Here is a 26,729-nt window from a genome sequence, read left to right as displayed (position 1 = left end):
ATCTTTGCTCACAAAATATATGAGATTTAAAGATGGTCAGTCGGCATCTTTTGTTTTGATTCTTCTTTGGCATTCGGTTCGTGATCACCTTTTTTTTTGACAGTTATAAGATTATTTTGTAAACCCGAAAGCAAAATTTGGTGACCTCTATGCAGAGGCGTAGTCAGAATGCAAGTTTACAAAGGGGATAAATGTTTGGAAAGGCAAAACATAAACATTTTAGACCAACAGTACGGCTAAACTCATTACAAAGATCATTTATAGAAGTGAAAATAAAAAAAATAAATAAAAAAGCAAAGACAGAACAAGATTTACTTTGCCGTCAAAGATCACAAAATGGACGAAAATAAATTATTATGAAAATATTGTAAAAAGTATTTATGACTGTGGTGAGTAATGACGCAATGTATCGTTCCCTCGCCGCAAAACAGAAACTTAAATGATAATGAGCAGAAAATATAAATTCAACTGCAAATTTTTTTATACCAGAACTCAAGAAGAAATATTAGTATATCCAAAAACATTATAAAAAGGCTGAGCAATTGAAACTTTGGATCAAAGTCGGCATGCTGAAACCACGACAAAATAGAATTGAAATATTATTAAAAATTATTTCTTATCCATGAGGGCGTGAAGCTATAATAGTGTCTGTTAGTATTTGAGCGGTTTCAAAGATGGTTTTAAAAGTGAGAAAAATTTCGAAAACCTTAAAGGTATTAGGCGACTTTTTCCAAAGGAGAAGCCAATTTTTATGGGATGCTTCAGCCCCATTGACCCTCAAGATTGGCACGCTTGCTGCATTGCTTTTACTATTCCAATAATTTTTTTACTTTTTAACATATTTTTTCTTTATTACGTAACAATAACCCAAAACAACGTTTTACTAACAACAACTTGTTATCCACAAATAAACTTGCGCTCACGTAAGGCGCTACGCAGTATTACGTTCCTCAATGTCATGCAAGGCAATGTGTTCTGGATTGTAATGTGCAGAAATTAAACTTACGAAAAACTTTAGCTGTGTCAGATGACGTATACAACATTAAAAAGATAATACAGTAAGTGCAATGATATAATTCTAGTAATTACGTACGGTAAATGCATTGGAATATAGAATTTCCAAAATGTAAAGCCAGGCGACGCCAGTAGCGGATCTTGGGAAGGGGGCGATCGCCCTTCTAAAACAAAACAAAGTAACTTTATTGACTGTGTATTTGCAAGATCAGATTAATGTAGATCTACAGTACATTATGTTTTGTTGAAATCGCCCCCTTAAGGCTCTTTGTTTGATCTGCTCCTGGGCGACGCCTTCAACTGTCATCCCATTTACAGACTTGCACTTTTTCAGAGATAGCCATCCAAATCCTATGCCAATCCTAAAGTTATATTGTTTGACTTTCGGTGACACTGTATGTTTTTGGCACCTAGAAATTGGACAGGGGCGTAGCTAGCAATTCGACCCAAAACATTTCTCTTGATTGTGTTTTGAACGAAAAGCAATTTTGGTTACGTTGTAAATTCGAAACAAAAGGATTGGTTTGTTTTCCAGACCTAACAGTGTTAAGTGTTATCAATATTTGCTAATTGCTACGTTTGAACACAAATTTTCTCCTCTTCTTTCTGCGAAATCAAATCTTACCGTACCCCCGCAACCAATGAAGTTTTTTAATTGAATTTAAAATTGGTTGACTTAGATTTAGAATGTGCAGGCTAAATTGCTTCCATGAGTAGTTTGCTAATACAGTTTAAAGTTCGTTTAGCGAAGTTTCAAGTTTTTAAAATAACATACTGTATTCAGACAGCAAAATCCGTTATTTTTACATCTGCAGACGTTAAATCAACGTAAAAATGACAAATTTTTCTGTCTGGACTTAGGTATCGTTGCGTGTAAGTGAGCTATGTTTGAATATTGATGACGTGTAGGCTAGCCTACTTGTTCAAATAAACAACTCACCACCACAATCAATCCATTTACGTGCAATAGTTTATTAGTTCATCCGACAACTTGATTTATAAATGCTTTGCTGGTACATGTTGATGCGTTGACTGAGATGCGCTGATTCACAACTATTGAACGAGGGCAAGCCTTTTGACACTATATTCTCATTCTCAACAAGCAGGCTACACGTTTTATAAAATAATGTAATTTCTTTGTATTTATTTGTTCTTTGTATTTATTTATTTAGATTCTATTTGAATAATCTGATGACCCCCTTTTTAAGATGAAACAAGCTGTAAAAGTGAAAGTAACAAGAACTATATTTCATGTAGTTTCTTCGTAGATGCTTGGGAGTGTTTTCAAATTAATTAAACTTTGAAACTAAAATGTTCGCTCTATTGTTTGGGCGTGTGTTCAACTAAAATAAATTTGATGTTTTTTGTTTCTTTACTCTCTCTTCTCCCATAAATATGGTGAGCTTTTTTACCAAAAATGTACAAAAAGTCGAAGTGGTTTCAACCTATATTGTGTCGTCATCGACCGATTGTGCAAACTTAATAGATTTATGACCTGAAGAAAACGTTAACAATTTTGATTGCGACAAAAATGCTAAGGCAAGAGCCGCAAGACATCAAACTCGACATCGACATTTTCAACATTTGGATGATGGCTATCCCTCGTTTTCGAGGATGATGGTTCTCGCAATAAGTCTTGCGAAGACGCTTGTGCGTGTGTTGATTAACGTGGACTTGATGGCGCATACTCAACAAGCACACATTAACTTGACAAGGCCATCAGCTTTGTCCAATGGCAAGGCAAGCCAAGACGATTGCTGCTGGTGACACGCTGCAACCTTTATCCGCCATCACAGTCGTTGAGCTTGATTGACTTCATCCGCCTGTTCCGCCGTTGGGGACTTGGGACTTTGGAGTACGTTTTGTCTGGTTTCTTCCTTTCGACCAACCTGGCTTGGGCAACCCTTCTGGGAGCAGTTACCTCTCGCCAGTACAGCTCTAAAGGTCACTGGGGCACGGGAACTCTCTCACCACGTTAAGGTAGTAGTCCGATGAGAGAGTATGTTGGTATGAACAGACAGAATCAGATTCTTGGCTCATTTGCTACGCCATCGTCATAACCTCGCCTGTTACAACTATCAGAGAAACGTTACACTTGCTTCGTTAAGTGGAAGATAAAATGGTGTTTGCATTCCTCATCATGGACAGATCGATGTCCACCATTGTTTGATGGAACAAAGCATACGCACTCAGAAAGCAACGAACAAAAAATTAACATAAAATTATCAAACAAAGAGCACAGATCAGAGATAATATTGAAATTGCAAAACATCTGAAGGAGCAATGGGCTGACCATTAGCAGGAATGATGGGTTATAAATGGACTACAGATGGGCCAAAATAACTGCGGCGTGGACTATAAGAAACTAGAAAAAAAAGCTGCAATTTGCTTATACTGTTCAATCTTATGTAGGCTAGCCCTATGAATAAACTAATAGGTCAATGGTTCATCATTCCACACCTCATGTAGGCTACATAGAGCAAACCGATAACCAGTATACATTGTGTCGGCTACATTTACCCAATTTACTGATAGGGAACATGATGTAGATATGTTTTTTAATTGGACTACACCACTATTTTAATTATATTTGCCTCACAAAAACTTTAGTTGACCCTCTTAAAATTTCATTCTTGGTTAAATCATAGGAAGGAACACAATGGTCTGGTATCGTAATAGTATCACATTTTATCAACTGCTCAATATGAGAAAACACAGCCTTGTGCTGAAAGCTAAGAACCACACATAGGCCTAATTGCCTACATGCCTACACAATGTATAGCAGCCGAAAATAGTACGCTGTACATCAGCGCCTTAGCTGCAAGAGGTTGATATGCTTCTCAGACAAGATGTTCAGCTGGCTAAAAGTGACAGTTGACAACGGCACGGTAAAAATAAGTGCTGTGCGGTTGAGACTCACGTGGGTCAAAGCATCTCTGTTTATCGTGTCATTCTGACCACAGCCGACTGCAGATAAGCAAAGTTTAAGTGTGGATTGGTACAAATATTCTCGCTTTCAAAGAATCAAGAGAAGGATTCTTTTTCACGTTACATCATCGTGACATAAGAAGATAGCAAGAAAAAACACAATTGAAAACGTTTATTGGTTAGTAAGACTCGACCTAAAGTCGAACCATGCAGCCAAACTGCAGTTATAGACCAAAGCTTTTCATTCTCCTGTTGCTGTAGTTTTGCTATGATTTTGATGATCATGTTAAAAATATAGCGGAAGTGAGCAAAACGAAGCCTTGTGTTAATTTGTTGCCCAAAAATGTGCAAATGCGATCGAAATAAGGTAAAATTCAATCTCTTTAGAAATCTTGGCTGACAAGTCCTCTTAACTCCCACTTAAAAATTTCTTCTTTCAAAATTTATTGACTTGTTAATAGTCTATTGTCTATTCTGTTCCATACTATTTCATTCAAGAAAGCTTGGACTAGTGTCCAGCAATTAAAATATGGCTCTCGTCTAGAGTCTAGACCAGTGGTTCTCAACTTTTTCAGCACGGCCAAATTCAAAACCTAAATTTTGTGAAGGGCTGCAGGAAAAGAAATTCAATGTAATATTAAACTTGATTTTGGCTTCGACTAAGTTTTCCAAAACGAAGGAAAATATGAAAAGATGCAGTAGGGCGTAGGGCATAGGCTACTCAAAAGCTGGTTAAAATGATGGTTTGTCAATTGGTTGTGATATTTGGATTTAATTTCAACCATTTTGCTGACAATTGCTTCACACATATGTAAGTTGTGTTGAACCCCAGGACGTTGAACCAAATACACAAGCATTTTTAGTGCATTGGCTATCAAGTTAGGATACTTTCCCTTTGGAGATCGACTCTAAAAGTGAAGTAGATGATCACATTTGAATGCTTAAGTCAGCTTCACATCTGCAAATCTAGCAGCTTTAGTTAAAAATCATTCTGGGCGGTGGCTGCGCCTAGGCTATTGTCATTGGTGTTGCAACATATTTTCATCAAGGGCAGCAAAGAATTGATACCTTAAATGTGACTTTCGAATTCATCAAGCATGTCGTTAATAAGCCTAGTATACTTTCAAATGATCCGTTGACTTGGTGCTCTGGCTTAATCATCATCATCATCATCATCAGCCGGTCATGCCACTGCTGGCAGATGGCCTCCACATATGTTTCCACACCATTCTGTCTTTTGCTGTTCTCATCCAGGTGATGCCAATCTTTTCTTCTATGTCATCTCGCCATCTTCTTTTTGGTCTCCCTCTAGTTCTTCTTGCATATCTTGGTGTCCATTCTGTGGTTATCTTGGCCCATCTGTTGTCTTTCATTCTTGCTACATGTCCCGCCCATTGCCACTTTAGGTTTGTTGCTGTTTCTATGACATCTTTGATACCAGTTTTGTTTCTGATGACTTCATTTCTAATCTTGTCTTTTCTATTTATGTTCAGTATTATTCTTTCCATGTTCCTTTGTGCTGCTGCCAGTTTTCTTGTTTGTTGTTTTGTGAGTGACCATGTTTCTGCTCCGTATGTTAATGTAACTGGCTTAATCACCTTACGGCAATGAATACAAGCACCACGTTTCCAGTCAGCATCAACATCTGCCAGAAATACGTAAGTTTGCGATGATCAAGCGCATTTGCACGAATCCAATTTACTCTTAATGTTGCTATTTCTATCACATCAGATACCTTCAGTGACTTAACGACGATATTTTCTTGGTTTAAAATGCAGTGGTGCCACACTTCAGGGCTAAGATTATGCTCTTCACGCCATCTGTTAACGAGTCCATAAGGACTTGGATTCTTCCCTACTACGGAAGGGCACTCATTCATATGTTGCAATCGAACACAGCTTTAACTTGTCCAAATGTGCTTCTTGAAGGCTAGAACGAAATTCTCGTAGCATATACTGTACAATTGTACATGTAGATTTCTTTTGTTGTGCCGGGAATGGAACACAAAGTGAAAAATTGCTCACAAATGTTAAAGTCTTGCGTAACTTCCCTGATGAACACAGCTAATTGCTCTGCCTGTGTAGTGTGGAGAAACGTTATTACAGGCATTTTCTTTGCTGGCACGTAAGTTATATGATAATCATGCATTCTCGCCATTTTGGACAGTTCTTCTAGCACAAATAATATTTTTTGCTGCATTGATGAAGGCCGCAGAAAAAATTTTGAGGGCCGTATGCCGCCTACAGTTGAGAATCACTGGTCTAAATCACTTGCTAATGGTGACCGCGTCTAAATTAGTGATCAAAGACTTTCAGCATGTAGTTTAGACAAAATGATCAGAAATGAACATCAAAAAAGTTTTTTTCATTATATGCCAACGTGCCTCTTGCATGCCTTATCAACTTTTGCACCTGAATGGTCAAATCATTCACTATCCTTTTTATTCAATGAAGTAGTGTGCCTGCCTCTGCACACTAGTGTGTATGAATGTGTAGTTAGATTTACTGTGATGGGGTGGTGGCTGACTAGATGACTGCTTATGGTCTTTCGCTACCATCCTGATTGCGCCATAATCTAACCAACAGTTGTACAATGCATTGTTTTGACAATTACATTTTACTCTGATTATTTGTTAATATATGGCGCTGTTAAAACAAAATAAATTGACTTGACTTGACTTGACTACCCACAGTTTGCCAAGATTAGTAGCAACATTTGCTTGCAGACTTTCAACTTGGCAGACAAAATTAATGATTAGACAAGCAAAATTCGCAGCAATTCACCTTAACTGCAATTATCTTTATAGAAAACCTCACATTACAAAACGTTGAGTTAATGTAAGAAAATTGCTTGGGTAAACAATAAATGATAAGCACGTGCTAAATTGAATTGTCAGAAACTGAAAGGACCAACGATATTCGTTATGTTTGCAGTTTTTTTAAGCTTACAGTCGAATGTTTTATGAAAGGCTACAAGTTTACAAGCCTCGTAGCTGATAATGTTCATTCTTTTAGAGATGTTGTAGCCTATTGCAGTTGTAACTCAGACTTCATTATGCATAGCTTGTTTTTTAAATGAAAGTGGAGTTATAACTTTTTAAAAAGCAATGTATACTAGTTATTTTTGGTCTGTCTGCTGACCTGTTTGCTCTCTTTCAAGTTGATATTTGGTTTGGTTTTGTTTGCGAAAGTGTCAGAACAAGACTCGGCAAAACCGGGTAAGCTGAGTCTTCCCTTGCTAATGTGTCATTCTGCAAAGCCATTTGCAGCAGTTTGTACTAGAAAAGGACGTCATGCATCGTTGACCAACCTACAGTCTAAAAAGTATTGCACACTTCAAAGCTGAGGAAAGACAGTTGGTTTATTGATGGAAAAATTTGGTGTTTCAGATTTAGTTTTTTTAGCCATGACATGAGCGCTTGAGCATACAAGAAAAATCAAGTATTAATAGATAGGTCGTTTAGATAAAGGCGACTTCAGCAGACTAATGTCTGATGGGCTTCAGCAGACAGCAGACTGATGCAGGATGGGCGTGGGCCTATATCGGCTGATTTGCTTACAGCTTCATGGTTTTATTATGCTCAAATGTTGTTATTATATAAAAATCATTTAATGCAGCAACTCACTAACCTAGCCTGCGAACTAGCCATCTTGATAATTTACACTGGGTGTTTATTTTAAATACGAATGCTATTGATTTTGCATGCATGTGCATTGTGCAATGTGATGTTTTATGTATGCTACTAAAAAGACGGTTTTGCGTGGGCTACTGGTCACAGCGGTAAACCATAATTTCTTCGTGGGAAAATTGTAACTTAAAGTTCCCGGATCCGTTCGTCTGCATATAATGACCGAAGAAACACACACTTGAACTTCTTTTCAAAAAGTGTATTTCTGTAAAAATTAGCCCACGGCTACCGAAAACGAGGGGGTGCAACGCGTACACCACTGAAAACTGTCACTACAGAACAGATTACTTGGATAAAAGACGGAACCTTTGTCCAGCTAGCAAGCACTAAGCCAACAGTTAAATGTGCGGCCAACTTTCAAACAATCATTTTACGAATGACCAGAATAGATAGCAATATCTCAAATTCACGTATGCAGTACTGTGACGCAATAATGAAAGACAATTATGAAGTCATTCCAACAGGTGTTTAAAGCTGATGTAATATTTCTTGTTTAAACAGGCCCAAACAGGTCCAAACAGGTTTGACACAAGTCTATGAACGATGGTGCAATTTTGGCACATGCTTTAGGAATTTCCATGACGTAATATTCAGTAGACTTGAACGGTTTTTATATGACGTTTGATTTGGTGAAAATTGTCGGGAACATAGCGGCCCCTAGTTATGACAGTCTGACATGGCATAACTAAAAGGAAATGACGACAATTGTGAGCCAATGAATAAAAACACACGATACACAAATTGTTTGAATCACTCACGTTTAAGTTAATACGTAAATACAAAGGGCATGCAAAGAATGAACAACAATACGGAATAATACACGACGATACATGAAATTGGTACCATAGGTATTAGGTACACGCAAAAAATGACGCTATATACCATGGTTGCGATAATAACCGACTGTTCTGGGCTCAGACAAGGGTCGGCCACCGCAGACAAAACCAGGCTCAAACCCTAACACTTAGGTGTTCTTTACGGGGGCGAGGCACGAAATATCCCTCAACACGTAGTCTACTTTTACTTTCCCCGCACTCTCATCATAGTTGCAGACGGCAACTTTGGCTCTACGAACCACAGGCTTCCCTTTCCTAATTTGTGGAACTACCTCATGCACCCTCCCAAGTTGATACTTCCCACGTTTACCAATGTCTTGGAGAGAACCTACCACTACAAGTTGACCAGGCTCCAAATTCTCGGCCATTTTTAGCCATTTTTTCCGGCCCTGAAGACCTGGCAAGTAAAAATCGATCCATTTACTCCAAAACTGCTGAGAAAGTGACAAATTGAACCGATAATCCCTTCTTAGTTGGTCACGATCATGTGGTTGCCCAACAGCGCAGTATGGGTCTAAGTATGGGGTCAAAAGTGAGGCAGGGGTGATGACAGTAAAATCCCTAGGGTCGTCACTCAAAGGTACCAAAGGGCGTTCGTTCACGATCCGAACGGCACAACTGGTGTACGTAAGCAGTTCAATAAAATTGGGCTTACGTATTGAAGAGTCCAAAATGTGAAAAAAGTACTTGGTCATATCGGCCACGAAACCAAATCTGCCAAGCCGCAATCTAGCCAAGAGATCTGCCAGAGAGTTTAACAAATCAGGACCCGAAAACATTACATCATTAACACAAGTTCCTCGAAATTCAGACTTGCCATCGTAAACAATGCGCTTTTTTAATTGTGACGTCACAAAGTATGGTAAATACCATTCAAATCCCTTGACATTTCCTGCTTCACCAGCACGCTCAATATAGCCATTAGATTTAAGATCTTTCATGGTGTCAGTAAGGAAATCACGAAGTTCAGGTTGTTTTAAAGCCTTCTTTCTTAAAGCAGCAGCTCTATCTGACGCCAACACAAAATTGTTAGGTAGATCAATATCTTCCTTCAACGGAACAGGTATCTCAAATCGACCATCTTTCAACTCAATATTCGGTTCGACAAGTTCTCTAGCCAAAATATCATTGCGAGACAATTCACAGGTTTCATTTTGCAAAGTCAAATCCTGAATGACTTTATTCAGGTCTGCTATTTCCATATCACGAGACTCAATTTTACGCTGAAAGCCAGAGATGACATCCGACTCTGAAGACGTCTGCACTCTGCACACTTTAGCAACGCTTTCAACTAAGGGTGACTTACCACCACAAGCCAACCAACCGAGAGGAGTGAGTAAAGCATGCGGTTCACTGCGATTTTCACCAACACGTTCTTCTTTTGCCCACATCAAATAAGCGTTGTCGTTTCCAATCAGTACATCTACAGTACTACAATCATTCAAATGAAACATATTCACGTCATGAAAATGACGGAAACTACTTAAATCCTGCTTATGTGGTAAAGTCTTAACATCGTCAGCCCAAGCTGGGTTAACCACCGAAGTTATATCACAAAACAGTTCATTCGTCTCTAACGACTGAATGCTGAGTTTAACAAGTTCAGCACAAGTAGGTTTCTGACCAGCCAGAGTATCCATTTTAAACGACGCTTTATCATACGGTTTAAGACCAAGTTCGCACACCAAGTCACTCGAAACAAAGGTCAACTGCGAACCAGGATCATGCTGACAATACACCAACTTCGATTTGCCAGTCATTGGATTCAAAACACGAGCAGCAGTAACGCGGTTAAAGGCTGCTTTAACATTTCCAATCTTAACATTACGCACAGGAACTCTGGCACCAGCATCATCTTTACCGACCGAATCCAGAGAATCACGTGACGTCACATAAAAATCATGCAGAAGAAAATAGTGTTTCCTATCGTTGTTAGGCCCACACTGACGACAGTTGTTTGCATGATTACAGTCCTTAACCATATGCTGGCGCAAACAGTTCAAGCATTTTCCAGCTTTCACAATGACATCTCTCCGACCTTTAGGTGTCAAGCGCAAAAATTCTTTACAATTAGACAAAAAATGATATTCAACTTGACCACGTGATGAACAACAAAAACATGCCGGTATGTCACTACGTCTGGCCACACCGCCGCGCGGTGCGCCAACAACAGTCGAGTACTGCGAACTCCCTGAAATCACATTATCATGGGGTTTTACCGACGTCTGCCTAACCGGACATGAAGGCAATTTTCCTTTGCCAAACTTTTTAAATTGCTGCGACTCACCAGAATCGCCCATTAGCATAATGCTAAAATCAGTCGACTTGCGCGTTTCCTCTCGTACTACAAATTCAAACAAACTCTGAAAGGTAGGTTCCTCAGTGCTACCATACTGATCACCTAAAAAGTCAAGATAACGCTGCTTAGCGTCAAACGGGAGTCGCTTAGCCAAATCCAAAACAAAACGTCCTTCTAATTTATCACGCTGACCATAAGCTTTCGCGTAAAGCAAACACTGCGACAATTCATCTTTAAACTCTTTCAAATCACTGGAAGAGATAGAAGTCAATTTGCTACCATAGCGATACTTTCTAATTTCTGGTTCTGCGAAAAGACCTCCACGAACTCCAAAACGTTGGGACAAGCGAGCTAACGACATTTCTATCCTGTCTTCCTCTGACAAGCCAGGAGTGTCAGAAACCAAATTAGCAATCGTTTGTGCAGCTGTTCTAACACAAGCTGCTTGCAACAAAGTCAAACGAGTTCCCTTAAAGGGCGAAGCTGCCATCAAGGCCATAACACGATTTTTAAAGAAGACAAATGGCATATTATTACCATTGTAACCAATCAAGGCCGCCTTATCGAAGAACGTCCTACTATTTTGGTATTCAAAAAAACAATCCTGCTGTTGAGAACTCGATTTAGCGGGAGAAGACAAGCTATATCCCTTAAGGGGCTGAGTGGGCTCAGTCACATGCACAGCCCGATCACGATCCTCACACACGTTAAAATCAGGAGACGCGATACGCCTCTCACAACCACCCAAATTACGTGTAGCTGGGCGATCAAAAACTAGCGGCGCTGAAAACTGTGAAGGGGGCAAAGCATTACTGCTAATGGCGGCCCCGTGACCTGTACGCTCTGGGGAAGGAGTTCGGTTGTAATTTGCAGACCTTGGCTCTACAGCCTTCGGAAGACCCTTAGCCGTGGCCCCGAGACCTCCTGAAACAGCTGGAAAACATGTGGATTGTACAGGTCCACTTACGGATTGAACAGGCGTGTGGAAAAGGTTAGGTAAATTAAACTGTGATTGATGTTCACTTCTGGAATGCCTAGAAGAGCCCTTCCTAGAGCTACGCCGGGAGCCCAACTCAGAACGATATTCAGCTAAAACTACCTCTTTACGTTGTTCGGCCCTCAACTGAGCGTCTTTGAGTGCGAACTTAGCAGCTCTCGCTTCGGCCTCAGCTCTCGCGATGGCCTCAGCTCGTATGGCCTCAGCTCTCGCGGCGGCCTCAGCAGCTCTTGCTTCGGCCTCAGCTCTCGCGGCGGCCTCAGCAGCTCTCGCTTCGGCCTCAGCTTGGATCTGGAGCTCCTCTCGTCTTAACTGTAGGTTAATTTGTGCAACTATCCGTGACGAGCTCTCAGACATCCTAGTGCTTACATTTGAGGCGCTATCCTCAGGATGTATGTCAGCATCCAACCTATCTGACAACTCACTTTCTTTTTGTTCGAAGTTATTTTTTAACGAGTTAAATTCGGGATCTACCCTATCACGAAGTTCTGCCAAGATTGCAGAGTTAACAATTTTACTCAAAAGAGCATGGAAATGCCGTAATTCCTCTTCTAAAGTAGATAAGTTAGATCGAAAAATTAACAGTTCCTGCTTATCACTCAAAGAACCTAGGGCCACAGAAAGTTTCCCAATTTGAGTCAAAATATCCCGTCTAAGATGCCGGGCCTCTCGAACTGACTTAGCCTCATCGTTAATGGGTCCCTCCCCAGAATGGCCTGCCCGACCGCAAAGAACATCATCAGGCTTAAACTCAGTCGAGTCGACGGCGGTCGAGTCCCTGTCACCACCGAGTGTAGACATATTAAATGTTAGGGCTAAATTTAACAATTAAAAAATTAAGTTACACAAACATACAAATTACAGTAGTTATAAAAAACTTAACTGCAAAGACCGTAAAAATACAAAAAAGAATTTAAATGCACGATACTGTAGCTGTACGAGTATGTGAAGTCCAAACGTCCACAAAACTTGCTTGGATTCTTCCACTTGAATCTTCAAGCACAGATGGATTGCCTTTAATCTTCTTTCTTGCCAATAAATGTCAAAGTTATTTTTCTTCTGTACCAAACTGAGAAGAAATGTCTTTACTTTTCTTTACTTCTTTAGACTACCAACCAATAAGATCTTCTTTTATTATTTCTTTGCTTCTAAGTGCTTCTTGGCCTACCAACTAACTAACTTCGTCTTTTATTTTTTATGCTTCTAAGTGCTTCTGTGCCAAACACTAGACAGAGAATCGTCTTTTATTTTTTATGGTCACAGCGGTAAACCATAATTTCTTCGTGGGAAAATTGTAACTTAAAGTTCCCGGATCCGTTCGTCTGCATTATAATGACCGAAGAAACACACACTTGAACTTCTTTTCAAAAAGTGTATTTCTGTAAAAATTAGCCCACGGCTACCGAAAACGAGGGGGTGCAACGCGTACACCACTGAAAACTGTCACTACAGAACAGATTACTTGGATAAAAGACGGAACCTTTGTCCAGCTAGCAAGCACTAAGCCAACAGTTAAATGTGCGGCCAACTTTCAAACAATCATTTTACGAATGACCAGAATAGATAGCAATATCTCAAATTCACGTATGCAGTACTGTGACGCAATAATGAAAGACAATTATGAAGTCATTCCAACAGGTGTTTAAAGCTGATGTAATATTTCTTGTTTAAACAGGCCCAAACAGGTCCAAACAGGTTTGACACAAGTCTATGAACGATGGTGCAATTTTGGCACATGCTTTAGGAATTTCCATGACGTAATATTCAGTAGACTTGAACGGTTTTTATATGACGTTTGATTTGGTGAAAATTGTCGGGAACAGCTACCTTTATCAAAACGTTTAAAAAGTGTTTTGAAAATGATTTTGTACCAAATGTTACAAATTATCGCTACTATAAAAAATCAGCCCAAGTCTGGTATGTTGAAAGTGGACCAAATTTTTTAATACTAACTTACTAACTAATAGTAAGTTAGTATTAAAAAATAATACTAACTAATACTAATACTAACTAATAGCTAACAACTTTTAAAAAATACTTCTCGATTCCATCAAAAAAAGTGGCAACTCTGCGGGCTACACTTAAACCATGCTAACATAAATAAACTTGTGGAAATGAGAAAAACGTAAACAAAACATGCGTCGATCACGCACCTAACACGCAGGCAAAGATATCTGTTTTCAAGTCAATATACCAACAACACGTTTCCGCACTCAAGCGTAAAGAAATCACCAAGATCGTAACGTGCTAATTCCGAATTATCCGAAAATTGCGCTAACGTGCTTGATAGCAACGTAAATTTTCCGCCATGCATGACGTTTGCAGTGACGTTTTCTGTGACGTTTCGGTGTCCGTAGGGAAGAAATCAGAAAAGCGAGGCTTCACTTTATTCCAAAAATAACAGTTTAAAATTTTTTGGAAAATTTTATCTTATTTTGATCTTTGTTTTGCGGTATTTGCTTTAGCGTCAGAATGGGTTGCCCTCCAACTAATGTATTTTTTTTTTAGTGCTCCGTCACTTGAGAATTTATTTCATGATTAAAGGCCGTTGAAAGGCTAATTTGGGCCTGGTATCAATGAGAGGGTCGGGATCCAAAAACAAGACACCGCTAAAAATACATTAGAGCAAAATTTAATGCACAGTTTTCTTTGACTTCCTGGGTCCTCTGGAAAAATTTTGGGTCCCTAAAATCATCCTGTGCCTGGGACCAAAAATACCCCCTGGACACCCCTGTTAACGCTACTGGTTCTGGCTTTTTGCCTATTAGTAAACAACTGTATGATATTGATTTTGACAGAATTGCTGTAGATTTGCTGGAAAAAAGATTTTTCCTAAATATTGTCTTAAAAACTCAATCGTTTCAACTTCGAGTGAGATTGTTCAATGTTCATATATCTTTAAATTGAACGCTGTATCAGGTTGCTTAATAAATTCATGCTGTAGTGCGTATGAATACCACAATTGAGCGCAAGAACATTTAAAGCGCTATGATCGTTGTTCTGTTCGAGAAATAATTTAAACTGTCATTGAAGTGAGTTAAGTAAAGCGCTAATTTAAAGGTGAGATTTGCAACAAGAAATAATGTGCAGTACATTAGCAGTCGATACTCATGTTACGTTTTACTTGGATTGCTCAAAACCAATGGAAATAACTTTCTGTGTCAACACTGGATATTTTAGTTTGAGCGAATGGCGTTGAACGATATCGCGAAAAGGCGAAGCAGATGCATAAATCGCTGTTTAGTGTTCATGTGAAAGCTACAAGAGCAGAGTGAGCTAGCATCAACACATCGCCCAAGTACAAGCTTTGTTGTTTGACTGATAGCTTCCCTTTTAAGTTTAGAATATAGCCTGAGTGAGCGCGATAGGCAAAAGGTTCATGTTTAGTCGTTTGATGAGTTGTTAGGATGTGACAAATACAGTAGGCTTTTCAAGCTTTACACAAAAAACGTTTCAGAAACGATTTTTTGTAGTCCAATGAAATTACAGGCAAAGCAATTCAGTTTCAATTCAATTTTAAGCCTGTGGTCTTTCTGTTGCATTTGTGACTTGCGAGATTTGCTTTTTTCATTATGATGACTATTGACACTCACAACCTAGACAGCAAAATTTGTCATTTTTACATTGATTCAACGTCTAAGACGTCTTAGTTCAACGTTGATGTAAAATGATGGATTTTACTGTCTGGGAATAGATTTGTTGGCTTTCATTTTGTCTTTGCGTCACAGGCTAACCAGCCAGGAGAGCTGGGGGATTTCCCCATGCTGTCAAAACATCGCAAATTTGGACAAAAATCTACAATTGCATAAACAAAGTTACCAAATGAAAAGCCGCAAAATTGAGTCTATAAGAAAAATTGCAATCTGTAGTGAAGAATGTTTATTCTACAGTCTCGTATTGACGTTAAGAGCGACGAAACTAACAAAATCGTATTAATGTTTCTTTAGGCAGCAACAAAATGTGAAAATATCTTGAATCTGTCTAACTTAGCCTTTTTATGAAACTGCCCAAATCAACACGATAAAGTGGCCCCAAAATCAACAAATCATGAAATTAATGTGATGAGGGAAAAGGGCAATTTGGTTTAATAGAACTGCTCATCTTTTAAAACAAATGCCGTAGTTTAAATCACAAACTCTGGTGCAGACTCTGGTACAAAATAGCTACATTTCTTGCACTTTTTGTCGCTAGAAAAGGTCAGTGGTAAGTTGATTCAGACTTTTTTAAAAACAAGTCCTTCCTGAAATGGGCCTGCATCGATTTAAAGCGGTTCCGGGTCCTCCACATTATCCGGGGCCCGTGTTCAAAACTACCCTGGACTCCCTGTCAATACTGCTGGTCATAAGCTAGACTCGTACTTTCTGTGGGAATCTTTCGTTAGGTCCGTCACTTGGCATTTGATCCGTCACTGGCCATTTGATTGCTTGAGTTTATGGTCCAAGTTTAAGATGTTATGTGATATGTATTGTATGTATTGTAGATATTAATAGCTTAGTCTCAATAAGTTTGGATTTTTTAGTTGTTTATATTCTTAAGTGTCAATATCTGATTGATTTTTTTTCAAACTTTTACAGACTTTAGGTAAGCTGGCTGAATACTGAAACTTATTGGATTACATCCGAATGGCAACTTCACTGACATCGCTAAACAATTTACAACATGGTGATATATCACCAAGGTCATACTCATGGAAAATCAATAGAAGTTATATTCCACTAAAAATTATATTTTTTTCATTTATGGCAGGTAAGATGTGTTTCTATCTTTAAAATAACGCTGTTGTTTTAACTTTTTTTAGCCATATTTTTCATATTTTTAAGCTACGAAACATAAGCCTTGTCATTTCTGCGAAAACAAGACACTAATGCCGTATTGTCATGCCTCAAGTTAACCGTCATGTGACGTTTATCTCAACAACTGGGCCTGAGTCAGTAGTTTAAAGCCTCTGCCAGTGTGCGAAACGGCCAGGATTATGCTCCATAGAAGCTTTTTGTCCTAAGTCTAGGATAAAGACTCCCACAAACAAATAAAACGTTTTAAGAAGGGATCGAGAAAGGACGTAATTAACACAACTGTGACACAATAAGTGGACGCTACGGCTTGAACGATGGCACATCGTACTCATAAAGTATATCATATACAATACCATCGGACATTGGTATGTGGGAGTACACTGCCTGTCTGGGACGTCTAATGTCACTCCTTTATCTCGATTTTCAGCCAGGTAAATGAACGCACAATAATGTGTCATGTTCATGGTTTGACAGAACACTGGAAGATGCTTGCAAAGTACAGTTTGAGTAATGCTGCCTTAGCCTAATAAGGTGTTTAAGGAAACGTAAGTTTTTTCCACATAAAACTGCAAGTTCTAAAAATTCCGAATTGGTTTAATAAGACTTCGCTCTCGACAGACAAGCAGGCGGCACCTTCAAAATGAGAATTAATTTATGGCCTTTACAATCAAAATTGGATGTTGATGATGATGGTGATGATGATGATGACCGCCTTGAAAATGTTTTCCTGCCCCTTGACTTTATCAAATGCTTTGCAGGTCAAGCTACACATGTTGTGTTTCGTTCTCTATTTATTAAACACTTGGGCATGTCAACAACTCAGAATGGACTAATATGGGCTGCTGATAGAGTAGTCGGAGTGTTTGTTCCGCCATTCTTAGGTTGGATATCCGATAAAAGCGGGCGGCCAAAGACCACAATTGTTTGGACTTTTCTCACTGGGTCTGTTATATGTTTTTCACTCTATTTTATTCCGCCTGAAACACACACTTTTCACTTGAGTGGTAAGTGGTATGATAACGTTTTTTACTTATAGCCTACTTCAACACTATATAATAAATAGCCTATTCATCATTGGTGGAATTTGTCAAAAAATTGCAAAACTTATGGACTCCAGTCAAGCCCGCAACCAGGGGAGGCATTGGGGGCATTTCCCCCCCCCCGTAATTTTTTGAAAAAATTTTAAGCGTTCTATGCAGTATGAAATGTACTATGAATAGATACGTCGTACACGTACAGCCATACTGAGAGTAGAGTGTAGACCAGTGGTTCCCAACCAGGGTGTCGCGGCACCCTGGGGTGCCAATTGCAATGCTCAAGGGTGCCGCGAGACATTGCAATACTGCGGCTCATTCTTTATTTTAACTTTAACCCGTTAAGTGTGGAATTTATTTATTTATTTTAACTCTAATCCACGGTAAGCCTTTGTTTTCTCGCCCAGGAAAAACAGCGCGAAAGATATTTTGACTCGTTGCTGTTTTTTCCATAAAAACGTTTGAAACGCATCATTATTGCCAGGTTTCATGATTTTATTTTGCTTTTCACGGAGCACATAGTCAAATTGCAGTGATGGATTATCGGATTGTGTGACCCAGCACGATTATAAAATTGCACGATTGTTTGCGAACCATTATAAAATAGAAACTTTTGCATGAGGGATACCTGCGCATACAAACACGATACATAGCTAATTGAGAAAAGGCTAAGTTATAATTGATTTGTTCTTTATAGCCTACTTATGAATATATTTTGTGAATTGCTTTGCGATTACAATTGGGTCTCCAAATTAGTGGATTTTCCGTACAAACGAACATTAAAACTAAAAAACGAGAACGACTGCTTGTAGTCGAGGAAGAAATGTGGGTGGCTTTGTCGAATGTGCCTTGAGATATTAAGGGACTTTGTGCAAGAAGTCAAGCCCAAGTTTCACACTAACTTTTGAATAAATACATTTATTTACGCGCGTTATACTGTACAACTCATTCTGTGTTATTTCATACAAATATTTGAAATACAGAAATCTCATAAAATTGACCCAGTTTTGCCAGGGTGCCGCAAACTATTGATCTCTTTGATAGGGTGCCACAAGGTCAAAAAGGTTGGGAACCACTGGTGTAGACTATCGAAACCGAAAGTAGGCTACGCTGGTTGGAAGCCATGCTAACGATTTTGTTCGATAAACTGTCATGCAAATCCATCGTACCGGTACTCAAATTCCAAGCGTGGAATTGGTGTTAAATGAACTTGCCAAATCAAGTAGAAAGTTAGACATTATGCTCTAAATTAAAATGTCATTTTGCATTTGCAAAGTCAACTTCTTTGGGCCTACAAACATAAAAACTTGTTAAGGCAACAAAATGTTTCAGGATTGTAATTTTTAGTTACCGTTTTGAGTTTATTCATATGTATCTGTTTGTGTATGTTGATGTAAATATATGTTATTGATTAATTTATGACTCCAGTCGTGCCAATGCAGTTCGTAGCCTACAGATGTTGTATTTTATTTGTAATCGACTGAACACATTAGGAGTCTGCTACTATTCGGTGAGTCCGATTCGGTGAGTCTGATTCGGTGAGTTCCTAACCTCTAACCCCTAACCCTAAAACGGCAATGATAATTAGGCTACCCGATAATTAAAAAAAAAAAATTGAAAAAATCCCCCGTTAAGGGATCGGACTCACCGAATCGGACTCACCGAATCGGACTCACCGAAACGGGCCATTCCGACACATTAGGCCTACTGTATCATCATAATTTTCTTCCTTGGGTAGTCATACCTAAAGGAGAAAAGGTTACAAAGGCTAGTTTCCTTTAATGCTGTACTAAACAAAAACGTGATTGACATAAGTTATGACCACTGAAACCGTAACATGGTAGTGCCACACACTCTATCAATGGGCGTGGACATTAACATAAAAATGTCACAATGCATCATTTTAATGTTTGTTCTTTGATAAAAATTAAATGCCCCCCCCCCCCCCGAAAATATTTGCTGGTTGCGGGCCTGACTCCAGTGATAGCCTAATGACCACTTTGTGCCAAAATCTTTAACCAAATTTTAGCGGAATCTTAATCGCAACTCAAAACTACGAAACAAGTGTTGAAATTTGCTTTTTTGTTTAGAAAAATGTGCATAATCACTGTAAAACCAGGTATGCGGAAAACACAACAAGCAATGCCACGATAGGCTATTCAGTAATCATATGTAACAAGTAGGCTACATTTTGTTTTAAAAAAAAATCTTAGTCTATAGTAATCTAACAAAAGACAGGAAACAGCTAGTGAAAATTTAATGTCATGTTCTTTCTTTGCACGTAATTGTCTGTCTAATCTTGCAACACAGATTCAAGCAAGTCAGGTTGTTTTGCATCGTCTTGCTCTTACAACACTTCGCAAAAAGTCGCATGCTCTTCGTTATCACAAAGCTACTCATGTGCGAATGCTATGGATTTACCTGTTTTGAGAGTGAACTGTTCTGCGAATTACTCCAGTCTTGCAAGCCTTGAAGATGACAGACTTGTGCTTGTGAAACCCATGAGCGGTTCCATTGTCAAATTTAACCAAAGTTTAGAAGAAACATTTAAATTGTTTTGTTACATTGATTATGCAATGTTGAGCAAAGGATTGAACTCGGCAGAACCATCGCTGCAATCCCGGACGGACGAGGTTTCAAAGCCGTTTCAAATATGTTTGTGCTTGCCAAATTCTACAGTTTGGAAAGGTGAAAATGTGCCAGTTGAAAAATACGGTTATACGTTTTGGTTACTGCTGATACTCATAGTGCTAAGTTCGTTTTCTGTCTTTGGTGGGAATACCCTTGTGGACACATGGGTATTGAACTCGTTTTCGGAAAAGGATAAACACAAATTTAGTCTGCAAAGACTTTGGGGTGGTTTGGGTTTTGGAGCCTCTGTGATTGTAGTGGGATTGATCAAAGGTGAGTTATGTTAATTTTGTTTTTTTAAACTGAAGTTTTGATCATGCTTTTCATTGCACCGCAAACTTTTATAAGCTGTTTTTGAATTTCACTCTTGGAAAAAACGTGTTTTTTTAGCTGGTTTAAATTTCAATTTGCTTTGTATTTTTAACGCATGTATTGAGAAAGTCAAATGTGGTGGTTGCTAGCATAGGCCTACGAGAGAAAAAGTTAAGACATCGTTTGGAATAACTAAAATTGCAAATTATCGTGAATCTAAGCAATAATGCCTATAAGCTTCGACGTTTCGCAAACGATTTATAAAACCTAACGCGAGAAGTTGAAAGCAATTACACATTGATTTGCCTAAAACTTATTTCGGCAATTCATATTTCAGATTGCATTGCATTGGCTGTGTCTGACCCACACAGCAATCTCATGTTTTTACCCTGTTTTTTGGGGCCTGGTTTGTTTTGGTCCATGCTTTGCGTTACTCTTTCCTGTTTTGGTTCAAGAGGAACAGAGGAGAAGTTAGACATCAAGATTCGTTTTTCAGGGCTGAAAGTAAGTCAATAAGTTGATTCTTTTTCTAGCGGCCTGAAGATTTAATCGTGATATTCGCTATTTCAAAATAGAGTAAATAAAAAATTAAAAATGCGAACGGGAATTGGTTGAAAGGTGGAGTAGCCTATATTTCCCTTTGTACACTAGCCTATTTGTAAAGTTTTTGAAATGCAAAAATGGCAATTTGACAATCGCAATTTCTAACTATCCTGTGCCACCTTTTGTGCATTAAATTGAAAAAATATTTAAGAATGCAAGCGTAGAAGAATTCTTTAAGATTTTGGCTGTAGACATAGCTTTGCATGATATTGCCACCGAATAAATTTTGAAAATAATTCTTTGTTTAATTATTTTACAGACCCTTTTGACGAATATTCGTATTCCACCATTTCTGTTGTTTGCAATTGTGGTTGGTTATGCCATTGCTGTAGGTGAAGTCTATATGTTTTGGCTTGCAGAGCAGAGATTCAACGCCAGCAGCACAATTCTTGCGGCCAGTATTGCTATTTCTACTTGCTTTGAAGTCTTGTCTTATCTCTTGAGTGGTCGCTTGGTGAGGCGTTTTGGTCCGAGAATTATAATGTCAATTGGACTGATGATCTTTGGAGTAAGTGTACCATCTGCATTTGCACAATTTTTTCACCTTGGAAAAACACTTTCTGAATCTACAATTCTCTTTACTGTATTTTATTAGTTTTTACACAATTACCAACTAGTAACTAAAGCGACTTCAGCACCAAAATTTAATAAAAACTGATAAAGTTTGTTAACACCGATCCCAACCACTTATTTCGTGTAGCCTACTGAAGAGACCATTTCGTCTTGGGAAAGAAGTAGTTTCCGATATTTATGATGTCATAGCCTGATTTTTAACACCTATTTGCTTGTTTCGTCATTAAAGAGATAAGGAATGTTTGATTAGCATTGTACCTACCACAAAATTTTACGTAACGACTTTTCTACCACGCCTGTTAAAGCTACAAAGCCAAACCATTGCAGAGAATCGTGACATTCACTTATCACTAAACTAGCCTAGTTTTTGGCAGTTGCGCTGTCGGCCTATGTAGTTTGTACAAGCTAAAATTTTGTTTGTCCAAATCAACATTGGTATTTCAGGTACGTGTGTACTTGTACACTTTGGTTACAGAAGCATGGCACTTGTGTTTTGCCGAAATATTGAGAGGGCTGGGTTGGCCAGCAACATGGATAGCAGCATGTTACTTGACATCTAAAATATCACCGCCAGGTTTAGTGACGACTACGATGGGGCTGTTGCAAGCTTGCACATTTGGCATAGGTAACTTTGATTCGTTATTATTTCAAAACGATTTTATGATATTTTTAAAATGGTGGTAATATGATAAGACAAATGGCAGCCCGCATAATCCCAGTTTGTGGCCTAACCAACATTAAACAATATTATGAGAAACACATCTTCTTAAAATATTTTAGTTTCAGTTTAGCTGTAACGCAGTGGTACAATCATATTGTCTTATTGCACATAATATAAATAAAAAGCGTCTTTTAGAAGCCGTAATCCCTTTTATTGATCGGGAAATGCACATGAGATTTTCTGACCACTGGCATGTAAGCTGAACATCACGACAAGCGACGGCTAATGCTGTGTAGGTTACATCAGTGCGAGGTGTTGTCTATTGAAGAATTTTAAATCGTTGTTTTTATCTTGATAAATCAAATCAAGATATTGCTTATCAAGATGAAACGCCTAATTCACATTGATTGGGCAAGGAAAAATAATCCAATCTTATTTTTCGCTAACTGTTAACATTTTTCGCAATACACAGAGTGTATTGCGACAAATTCTCTTGGCAATGCGCCATTTGTTGATTTAATGTGGAATGTCGCCCTTTGCATAATCTTCTTTGTCAAAGGATCACTGTCCACTGTCTTCTATTATTTTTGATATCTCGGTGGCAATTTAAACAAGATAGCAGTATAGTTGTCAAGCAGCTTAGCAGCGACTGCTGTACCTGTATTGCTTTGATATATTCACTACAACCATACAACTCGTTAGGACGCGATCAGTTGTGCAGTTGGTGGTGTCGTCTTATCATCCTCTATTTACGCATAGCTGACCGAATCGATGATGTCACGCAAAGGCAGTTGGGCCATACCCAGGGCTTTCTTGGCAGATGCGTTTCGGTTTTCGTTTCTTCAGCAAACATTATATAATCCGTGCAACGTTTTACCATTGCAGAAACTTGCTAAGTCAAGTCAACTTATTTGTTTCTAAAGCGCTATAACAAGAGCTAATAAATAAAATTCTCAAAACAGCATTGGTTGATTTAGCCTTCAATTTACTTTTACAGCTGTTTCAGCTTCATTTTTTCACCTATTTATTCTTCAGGTTATGGGTTAGGAGCGGTTTTAGGAGGTTATTTATTTGAAAAGTACGGAGGAGACAGCATGTTCAAGATATCGTTTGTACTGATCACTAGTTCGTCGATTTGCTACGTTATATTTTACAAATGCTATGACAAATATGAGCTCAAGAGAAGGAAAAATGCTACTCCAGAGGTTGTAGAAATACAAACACTCAAAAATGGAGATCTCAATCACAACGGTGAGTACGGTACCTTTAATCTTTTGTGCTTCTCATCGCCTTTTGCAATCCCGTTTGATTGAGCAATGTTGTTAACTGTTTAATACAGTGCTGAGACGAAAAGCATTGGGATCGATAAAGGTAATACTTTAAATAAAAAATACAAAACAATGTGGGCTCACTTAGGTTAAAGCACTTTTGAATGCACTGTAAACATTCTTCTATGTTAAGTTGTAGGATGGAGACTATGTTTAAATATTTTTTTTGTCTGACCTGCTGCAGAATGTAGATGCAGTAGCGGATCCAGGGGAAACCTGGCTACGTAAACCCCCCTCACAAATACAAACGAGTAAAAAAATGCGTTTTTTTTCTGTTTTTCAAACTGTTCCAGACGCCATCTGTATCACTCAGAAATTTAGACGGACGTCGACGTTTATATGGCCAACTCTCTCTTAGAATTTTTGATTCTTTGGAATAATGACACACCCTAAGGTGTTTTCTCGATCCGCTACTGTTTATAACCTACTCATGGGATAGAGCTCAAGCAGCCACTTATGGCCCACTTATCGTACAAACAGTAGCAGAAATATGCAGCATCGCATTTGTTATTTTTCAGTTACTTGGTCGGAAGCTGCTGTTTCAACAGATGTTAGAAAGACTCCAAACGGTGTTGAAGAATAAACTTTGTGCAATGACAAATTACGGATGCAATTAGTTTAGCCTATGTTTGCTGCCGACATTTCTCAATGAAACTTGACTGCTCACATTCAAAAACATACAAAGTTTTGTTTTGAATGCCAAAGCTTCACTATTTTGTGTACGCTTTACTTTCAACTTGTAGCCTAGCCTACATCAAACTTCTTGCAGACAAAGGTCGAGTTGCAAAGTTACAGCTTCAAAAATGTTCGGTTTCAAAAGAATTTACTGAACAACACAAAAATAACTGCTGGGTGCTGGTAACTTACTTTGTTTAGCTAGCAAACGTTTTGTAGCCAGACGTAGAAACGATGTAAAATTACAGTCTTTTGCTAGGTGGATAGAATCACATTGAGAATTGAAATTAGGAAATCGATTCTAAAATCTCTGAGTAAGTGTATTAGCAACTTCTTTATTTAAAGTTACTTGACAAACGTGGTGCCACAGTTGAACATTGTTTGCTTACAATACGTGGACACAGCAGCCTACACTAAGATAAAATACTGTAAGAGTAAAAATCTTCCCAGTCAGCAAATCAGTATCAGTCTATTTTTACGTTGATTCAAACAAGGCCAGTATGCTGACTGGGCTATTGTAACAATGAAAAACAATTATCAAAACATGTTTTCACAAGCTTTCAGTTCTGTAACCTGTAAACTGCAACAGTATTTCAGTTTTTGAATAGACCACTTCAAGCACTCAGCTGACTCTGTGAATTCCAGCTCATAAGCGTTGGATTTTTTAAATAATTTTAACGTCTAGCAAGATTAAAACTACAGTATATGTATGAAAATAGAAACTTTTCTACCTGATATGAAACTAATCACCGCTCGATCACTATCATAAACCTGTCTTAGACTAACGCAACTAAAGAAACAAACATGCAACTGCAAGAAAAAAACGCTTAGAAAATGTTGTTTGAATACATTTACACAAAAAATTTTATCACTGACAGCAGACTATAGCCTACCTACTATACACGTACTGTAGAAAAACAAGGTGGCAGAATGTGCGTAGCCTACTCGTAGTCTGAAGAGCTGCTACAATTCACAAAAAGCTCACTTTCGAATTTTTGAAACTTGTTTTGTTACTTCAGTGCAAGCACACCGTGTATCAAACTCGCAAATTGGTTTCGTGTTTGGTTTTCCTCTTCAAATTGTGGCCTGGTATTGATATTATCAGGGGCACCGGAACGATTTTTGACTGGAGGGCAAAATTATAAAAAAAGGGCATTTTTGTTGCTAAAAGGCCCACTTTTCTAAGTTTTAAGATAAAAAATAGCGATAATGTTTATCTATCAGCTCATTATCGAGTAATTATACAAGTGTCCGGTATGCAAAAAACAATGGCACGGAAGGGCATCATGCTATGTTATAATGATGTAAACTACTGTGATACAGAATTTTGTGTCGTGAATATTATTTCGAGGCAAAAATGAAAGAACGCAATTAGTCTAAAAGCGAATGGCAGAAACGGTTATATTGCAAAATGTGCAGTAGCTTACATGACCTTAAAAGGGCACCATTGCCCCCTGCCCCATCTACAAAAAAAATTGAGGGCAGGGGAGCATCTGTCCCCTGCTTCCTCGCTTCCGGTGCTCCTGGGAGTATTATTATGATTGTGTGTAATGTTGGCTATACTAAGTGCAAAGTATTTATACCACTGCATATTGGGCGATGTATTCAATTGCCAGCTGTGTGAATATTTAACATAGACGATAAGACGTTAGTGCAAATTTTTTTTTATCTTGGTTTTATTTCGAAAGAACACCAATTTATTTTTGTTGTGAGTGCGAAACTATTTTCGTTTATTATTATTCATACTTAGGCTACGAGTGTTTGGCATAAAATTATTTCCAAAATATGTGGAAACACTTTGCTTCGACCATGGCCAGCTAAAGATACGGCCTGATTTGTCACATTTTGCATTATTTTTCAGATTTTGCCAACGTTTGGTAATCGTCTGAACTGAATGAAGTTTTCTAAAAATTATGTTTTAACATCTTTACTATACAACTTTGGTAAAGAGGTGACTTTCTTCAACCATAAACAGATTCACTTTAATATATTATGTTAAATGCCGTGTGGTTGCTTGGTTTCATCTGTTTATCTTCTTTACTGTCTTGCTCAAGTGACAAAATGAGTTTGATTATCACCAGGCTTTGACAAACAAAGACAATTCAATTCATAAAATTTCAGTCAGACTGTTAATTCCTCGTTTACAGTCTAACTCTAATTGGACGTTTTTCAACTTACTTTTGATCTTTTTCTGCTGTTTTCCCCAAGGCAATTTTTTTTTTTATATTATGACGAGTAGGCAAAAAGTTAAAAAAATTTAGAAAATTTTAGTCAGACTCAGACAGTAGCAGAGGTGGTAAATCAAAATCTGCCTACTGTGACAAATCAAGCCGCATCTCCAAAGTTGCAGCCATGCT

The 26,729-nt window shown here is 38.3% G+C and overlaps 1 protein-coding gene across 1 annotated transcript; it reads left to right on the top strand.

Moving 5' to 3' along the window:
- Window positions 1-921: 921 nt before the first annotated feature.
- On the top strand, window positions 922-25,681 carry LOC145786503 (major facilitator superfamily domain-containing protein 6-like). The gene is made up of 9 exons (XM_082598167.1): window positions 922-1,058; window positions 16,337-16,508; window positions 17,314-17,559; window positions 19,900-20,493; window positions 20,870-21,036; window positions 21,395-21,643; window positions 22,153-22,333; window positions 23,405-23,620; window positions 24,216-25,681. Exons 2-9 carry the CDS (start codon window positions 16,385-16,387, stop codon window positions 24,278-24,280), a joined length of 1,842 nt encoding a protein of 613 aa, XP_082454293.1. The 5' UTR covers window positions 922-1,058; window positions 16,337-16,384; the 3' UTR covers window positions 24,281-25,681.
- Window positions 25,682-26,729: the final 1,048 nt, after the last annotated feature.

Source organism: Aplidium turbinatum, chromosome 17 (genome assembly GCF_918807975.1).
Source record: "Aplidium turbinatum chromosome 17, kaAplTurb1.1, whole genome shotgun sequence".
NCBI lineage: Eukaryota > Metazoa > Chordata > Ascidiacea > Aplousobranchia > Polyclinidae > Aplidium > Aplidium turbinatum.
This window is presented reverse-complemented; position numbering and strand designations above follow the sequence as displayed.

What these genes read in the sequence shown, in the direction of transcription:
- LOC145786503 (XM_082598167.1), top strand. Translation starts at nt 16,385, where the DNA reads ATGGCAACTTCACTGACATCGCTAAACAATTTACAACATGGTGATATA. An exon ending in AGCTTGCACATTTGGCATAG is followed by an intron (nt 22,334 to 23,404) that starts GTAACTTTGATT and finishes TTTATTCTTCAG; the next exon opens with GTTATGGGTTAGGAGCGGTT. An exon ending in TGGAGATCTCAATCACAACG is followed by an intron (nt 23,621 to 24,215) that starts GTGAGTACGGTA and finishes GTTATTTTTCAG; the next exon opens with TTACTTGGTCGGAAGCTGCT.